General features: G+C 32.6%; 1 protein-coding gene across 1 annotated transcript; it reads right to left on the reverse strand.

The window, feature by feature from the left end:
* Positions 1–446: 446 nt before the first annotated feature.
* On the reverse strand, positions 447–5839 carry LOC134276887 (uncharacterized). Its single transcript, XM_062759170.1, has 3 exons — positions 5762–5839; positions 4407–4478; positions 447–1113 (listed from the first exon to the last, which is right to left on the reverse strand). The coding sequence occupies exons 2-3, from the start codon at positions 4468–4470 to the stop codon at positions 806–808; spliced, it is 372 nt and encodes a 123-aa protein (XP_062615154.1). The 5' UTR covers positions 4471–4478; positions 5762–5839; the 3' UTR covers positions 447–805.
* Positions 5840–7679: the final 1840 nt, after the last annotated feature.

Here is a 7679-nt window from a genome sequence, read left to right on the forward strand (position 1 = left end):
TTGTTAAACATGTGCGAAACATTTGTTCAGAGATGAGAATTAATTTTCCACTTGTTAGTATTCTATCTAGACATCTTTTTCAACGACTTGTTAATTCTTTGTATATCTAAGTTTTCTACAACTAAGAGTTACGAATCTTGTTATTTGTCTTTCCATTTTTCTACAAATACACCAGTTCTTAAAACACTTTTACTGATATCCAAGTAGCCTTTTGTGTGTTGAAAAAAATGGCAGGCATAACTCTTTGTAGTATTCAATACCATCCATAAGTTTTGTTCAAGTTTCAGTTAAATTGAAGACAAAACTGAGAAAAACCATCATAGGCTTCTTTATAATATACTTAAGTACTTTTCTTTGAGGTAAGATACTTAGTACTCTGTAATTATGAGTTTTTTGCTCATACTTTTCTCTCAACAACTTAGATGAAGAAGAATGAACGACAAAAATTATTAAAATAACGATTTTATTCAGAAACGCAGCATGTACTGGTTATTTTAATGAATATTCATGATAATGCACAATATTTCACTCCAGTTAAACAACCCGCGCCGTATGTGGATCATTGCATGTGGCAATAAATAGATAGAACGGTTATAAGTTTGGATTGATGATAGTACTTATGATGATGAAATGGAATGTTCTTTTGTATTTTTCGAGAAGCAGGATGAACATGAATTGGACTATACCAAGCACACACAAAATGTTTTACACAGAATTATGTACATCTATCTTGAGTCCAAGCTCAAAACACATTTCTTTCCTTTACCGGAAAAAGTCCTTTTTTTAATAAACGGAAGTTAATTCCTTAGAAGGAAAGACCACCCTCTGACAGGATCATAAGAGGGAGCATATTTCCCATCATGCCTCCTTGGGCAGCGCCACCTGCACCAGCACCACCAGTGAACATTTTCAACATCATAAGGTTTCTCATGGAATCACCACCGGCACCGCTGAGCATCATGAATGGCAGAAGGTTGTTCATGCCACCCATGAGTCCTCCTGCACTGGAACCGGACCTGGCACGGCTAAGTCTCTGAAGGAGCATCCTGTTTCTGGCGCTCTGTGCGGCGGCTGTAGCAGCTGAACCATCGGCGGGCTTAGTTCCGGCGGCAGCTGTAAATTACAGGCGAATAAAACAAAAGTGCTGAGTGCAAAAGCTAAGCAATGGCGTGCAATGGGATTTTATTAGAATAATTTTGATAATGCTTGTTAAGAATTAAAACAGAAAAAAAATTAATTTAACGACGATGAATTTTTTTCTAGGAGTCACAAGTATTTTCATGATGAAAAATAAAACTGAAGATAAATGATAAAGTTATGCTTTAAAATGCAAGAGAGATTGATAACCATCATGCAGTGATATGCATCGAAATATCGAACAGTTATAAAAGTACAAGGCATGCAATGCTCTGAAATGCCAGAGATGTGAAAAATGAAAAGACAAGCGATTATGATATCATGTAAACAACATTTATTTCTTAAGATATAAGCGGAATAGCACAAGCTAATACGTCACAGAACACACACAATAATAAATAAAATGTTTGTATGAAGATGGCACGAATGATGATGCTGATGACATTGATGATGAGAGCAATGACAGATAATGAGTTCAAAAGAAGGGATATAAACAGTCTTAAACGCATTCAGAATAATCCCATCTCCATGCCAAACATCGGGCCCAAAAAGAGTGGGTTTATTCCGTTAAGACCACCGCGCATCACATTGTTCTGTCCGCCAAGCATGTTAAGCATGAAATAACTGGAGAGAAATTTGTCATTCATGCCCCCAAGCGCCATCAACGGAAAAAGTTGACCCATGGGATCCTGGGAAGAAGCCTTCTGCGCTTGCGCGGCATTTTCATTCTGAGCACCTGTAAGGATCGTTTTTAGAATAGATAAACTTTTGAAATGACTTTTTTCTAGAAATTTTTGGGAAGATTAAAAACGAATGATTATAATTTTCAAAGGAAACGTGTTTTCATTAAAAATCTGAATTATGAATGTAAGGAGAAATTGTTGCTGCCATATCCCAAGGTCATTCCAAAATGTTTTAAACCTTATCCATATTTTGAAAAAAAAAATAATAAAAGATGGAATAAAAGCCCGCACCAAAAACCAAACTCAATCAGAACTTCACCTTTAATTAAGAAATGTCAAAGTATAATTAAACAAAAAAATGATTGTTAAATATAGGTAAAATGTCAACTCAATGGCCATAATGCAAAGTTCACATGAACATGTCCATCAAATAATAATTTGCAAAGTTAAAATTCGGCTGTTGCTGCTGGTTGCCAAAGGGAGCCCCGTGAAACATTTGTTGGAACATAAAGTACTCCATCATATTTTCGTTATGGAGGGCCCAGAATGGTACATTAGACATTGGTCTATTTATAGATGCTCGCTTGGAGGATATTGCCTGTTCGGCCCTGCGCCTTGAGACCGCTCGTGTACCTAATAAACAGGAAACTGCATATAAGACGCGCATGTTTAAAAGGTCCGTGTCTATTTTAAGAACTGAATTCAATGTATATAATCGAGAATATCGTTTTTTTTTTAATTTTCTATCCCGTTAGAATGTCATGCTGTGTCTAAATTATTGACATATTTTTGTGACGTTAAAGGTATATACATGTATACATGCATTCAAATCTGATTAATGAGAACAATTTAGTTCGTTTTACAAAAATGGTTAAAAGGTGTTTAGGGAATTATAATTGATTAAATAGGATAAAAAAAACTATTCATGAAAAAATATTACACGGCGGTCTCGCTCAAATAAAATTCTCCAACATGTGTGCCATAATCAGCGGATTGAAGCCTTGAAAATTGGTAGGTGACTGTTTATTTGTGTTCCTATTTGAAGAGAGATTCGAAAGGAAAGAAGACAGGTCAACTTGAGCAGAACGGCTGGAAACGGGGCTAGGCGTTGTTTGTCCTAAATTAAAATTCCTCCCTCGGAGCATATTCAGGATTCTTTGAGTGTTTTGAGGACCGAGCGACGTCATCGGAACGCTTGCACTAGAAGACTGACTTGGAAACCCAAAGCCCCTTAACATGTGGTATCTTAAAACAGAATCGGGAATATCCACTCCCATTCTGTCCATAGCTAGTAGTCGTCCCAAATCATTAAAACCTGCCAACAGGATATAGTTTATTATTTAAAGAAAAAAAATGGCTTAATCATGTTAATGTTAGGGACTTTAGAAAAAATATTAAAATAGTTCTTCAAATTAAAAATTAATTATTTTTCTTTTCCAATTTAAATATAACAAAATTATTTATAGATTTAACCATAGCAAAGTGCCTATAGCTGTTGAATATAAAAAAGCCATTGAAGCATAGCGATGTATACTTGAATAAAGCTCATACAACTTTTTTTTTTCAGCAAAGCAAATGAATTCATCGGCCAACTGCTCCGGTAAAAGCAAAAGTCTTCATCCGTCAGAAAAGAAACACGATTTTCAAAGAAATCAATAAAGTTCTTTACAATGAAGGTAAAATATTTAAATTCATTTCGTATTATAAATTGATATTTTTAATCCTATACAATTTATTCCATGTCTCCAAAAAATTACCAGAAAGAAAAAAAGGATGACCTAAAAATAAGAAGAAATATATAAAAAAAGAAAAGACCCAACTGATTCGACTATCACTCAAAGTGACATGAGATTGATTAACTATGGTTTTATGCCATCAATGCGCTGTATGGGGGCCATAAATCCGGGCCCTAGAAGATCTCGCCATGGTTCGAGATTGACGAGGACAGTCAAAAACATTAACTGACACATGGAACCGGAGTCGGTTGACGTTTTATGACCCGAAGAAGCTAACATTGTTCACAATAAACAAAGGGTCCCGGACAGCAATCAAATAATATTTTCCTTCAGGGGTTAATTTGATTGTTTTTCTCATTTAGTTGGCCGTTACGACATATTACGTGTTTATATACGCATATTTAAAGCAAGAAGCTGAAACAGCATTGCGATAACTGGGAGGCAGATAGAGAAAATATACCTTTGCGATAAGCAATAACCCATAAAACAATATAGAAAAAAGGTCGCTGCGTCCACGCAAAGCTGGATTTACATATGTCAGGCATTGTAGTACAATTCATTTTGCCATTTATTAAGCTTTTTAAAAAGTCAATGCATTATTACACATTGGGTAATACAATTTATGTTTTTTGGTGTTAGACAGGGAAATAACCTTCACCCATTATTTTCTAGCTAAAAGACGAAAGAACATAAGTAAAAAGATTTTTTTTTTTAAATGTAAGATTAACGAAGCTTTTTAAAGTATTTTCTACTTATATTTCTTTCGTCCTGTATTCATGCAATCATTTAGAAAATATATATTTGATATATAAGACGAACCCTCACCAGGTAATTAAAACAAAACACATACCTTGTGATGTAACCTGCATTACGGCAAGGGAGACAACGAAAGCGATGGCCAAACAGGACTTCATTATGACTTCTGTAATAGAGATAATACAAATAAGAAAAAAAACTAGACGGCGATCACAAATTCCTATTTTGCAGAATCCACTAGCAAGGGATACTCTAAGTGCCTTCGTACGAAAAATCGGAAGCAAAAAAGCGATTTATACAATGCTCTAAATTTTTTATTTGCTAGGTGGAGGCTAAGGCGAAATTCAAAACTTGTAGATTTTGCATTTACCACCACATAGAAATTTTAAAATTTTCAGTTTGCTAGATTGAGATAAATGCATATTTTACAACATGTGAATTTTGCATTTACCACCATCTAGTGAATTCAAAATTTACAAATGAAGAGGAGAAAAAACTTTTAAAACCATAGAAAACAACTACTTAAACCACCTGCAGTAAGTAAGCGTAAGCCTAAGAATATAATTTTTTATGTGCCCAAGATGTCTTCAATGACAAACATCCCTTAAAAACCCTAAGAAACGGCGTAGACGGACTGCAATTAATTTACTTGATATTCACAAAGGAAACTAATGGGAAAATTAATGCATTAATGAAAACATTGTCAACAAGATAAAAGGCAAGCTTATAATTAATGAAGAGATAGTCCACACGTTCTGGAACATAATAAAGTTGATTAATTAATATTTACTTCGAGCATTACCTAGCTGAAGTGGATAAATTCATAATACTTATGAGGTGTTTCTTTACTTTAGTTATATTGCTTTCCTCATATAAAAACTTTTTTTCAAACATAACTTAGATGCATATGCATCAAAGGAAAAGCAATCACTTTTTTCTTGCCATCAGTAAACGAATTAAAATTGAAAGTAAAAGTAAGAATATCTAAAGGCACACAAATTGAAGAATTATTAAATTTCTTAAGAATGCTTTAAAATGGAGAAATTGTATGGAATTGATTCATTTTCAGAAATTAAAATAAAATCGATTAAATTTGAACAAAACTTGGTATTTGACCAGCAAGAATTAAGTTTTTAACCTTAATTAATAAACAATTGCAACATGCTAAAAATCTACAAATAAAGCCAATTTGATTATTTTTAATCGAAGAGATAAAAAATCAAGAAAAACGTTAAAAATTAATATGTGTCAAAGTATAAGAATCCGACTAAAATTGATTTGATTCTAAAGAAGAACACGATTCCAGATAAGTTTATAATACATGACACATGCAATAATTTCCTGTAAGACATTGGTACAACAATAATTAAAATAAAAGGTGTATCAAACTTCCATTTCAGAAGTAATTAATCCACTGGATTAGATAAGGTTGAAAAATATAACACAAACCTGTTTAGTGTAAATAGACACGGATATAAAATAACTCCTTGTCTTGTTCCTACAACACCTGCTAGCGAGACGTCCAATGCAACACTGATGATTCTCCGGAGGTGAACGCTGGTTATAAAGCAGTGGCCACTCCGACGCTTAGAATAAGAAACAATGCATGACTTGTTATATTCATTATTGATGGGTCTAACCGAAGACACATTAGTCGAGTTACATACAATACAAAAAAAATCATGCAATCTCCTTTCCCTTAGGCGGTAACTTTATGTGTCTCAAAAATGACACTTCACGAAGGATAAAAAGTATTCTTGAAATATTTCAAGGCCCAAATTTCAACATATTAGTTGAAACAAAAGATACATATTCATTTATTTTTTCATTTTAAGAAAATACCCCTGAATCTCTTTTTAGAGATAAAAAAAAAATCAAATACAATATTATTGCAGATTGGGTCATTTACAATGATACCGATTGTCAAAACTTTAACTATGAAATATGAAGATAATGAACAAGTGTCTCAGTCGCGTCTGTGTGATGTAATATGATATACTGTTCTTTGTTGAACTGTCAAGAAAGGTACTTAATATGTTGAAAGTTACAAGAAAATTATATGCAATAAATACCCAACAAGTCTCAGTGCGAAGAATTTATTGTTAAATATTTTTTCTCTCTCCAGATTTTATACTTTTAGATAAGAGTACATGTATTATCGAATAAACACAGTCCATTGATAATTTAAAATAAAGTTCAGGACAAAGAAATCCTGAATGGAAAAATAAGCAGCAAATAAGATTAATTTAAGAAATAATGAAATGATTCAATACAATTGCTTTGAAGTTACATCGCTATTAAAGATGTTAACTCATTTTAAATTGACATATAGGCAGAGGTAATTATTACTTATTTACTGAAATTATGGACAGTTTAAAAGTTGAAATAGAAATCTGATAAATTAGTATATCTTTTAAATGTATATTGTATGTTTTGTAATGGAGAATGGCGAAATAACAAAAGTTAATATTAATGATTGTGTTTATTTGTTTTAAGAGCAGCACTGGCGTACGACAAGGTAAATTTCTGTTTCCAGTCTCGTCTTCTGCAGTTAATAACTTTCAGTGTTTAATCATAATATTTAATTTCTGAAGAACTCCTCAACTTTATGAAAAGAAGGATTACTTTTCTGCCTACTGCCATAAAATTTTATGTTTATTTGTAATCTAACAAAATGCTAGAAAATATCCAGTACTAACAGTTTAATATTTTGGAGTCAACAAATTTAATAGCGTACAGTGTTTATTTTCTATAAGGGCAAGTTACTACATTTTAAAAATGAAAAAGTGAGGCAATTCCAACAATTTATTTGAAAGATGTAAATGGTGAAAGGTCGATTACGAATATTTATTCATGAATGTACTTGTCAACGCTCTTGGGAGGAAAACGTTAGTAACCGTATTAAGTAGTATTGTTGTTACAAATAACATGTCGGTGCATACGTATATCAAGAAATTACTATTTGATTTACATTAAAAAGGTATAGAAAGCTGCATAGCGATTGTAATAATGCAAACACAAATATGTATGTAGACTGTATACTAGCAAATGTGTTAAACTTGTGCAATATAGAGATCTTAGAAGCAAATGCCAGTTAAACCTGTAAATATTGTTTAGAAAATGTTGTGGAGGATGATTTTTTTTACAATGTTGATTTGCACTATGATTTAATATTAAGAAGCCTAAATCTAAGAAGCAAACTACAATAGTTTCATAGATTCAGTGAAATTGATGTTAAGCTTTTTAAATAAATAACATTATGTACCAAGAAGGATGCATGCTGGTGTTTTAAATGAGTCCTGAGGTACACTGTAACTAAGGGTTTAAAAATTGTGAAAAAACAATTGATACTTTTCTTATAAGACCA

Source organism: Saccostrea cucullata, unplaced genomic scaffold (assembly GCF_032062105.1).
Source record: "Saccostrea cucullata isolate Sc308-1 unplaced genomic scaffold, CSIRO_AGI_Scuc_v1 ctg643, whole genome shotgun sequence".
In the NCBI taxonomy this organism is placed as follows: domain Eukaryota; kingdom Metazoa; phylum Mollusca; class Bivalvia; order Ostreida; family Ostreidae; genus Saccostrea; species Saccostrea cuccullata.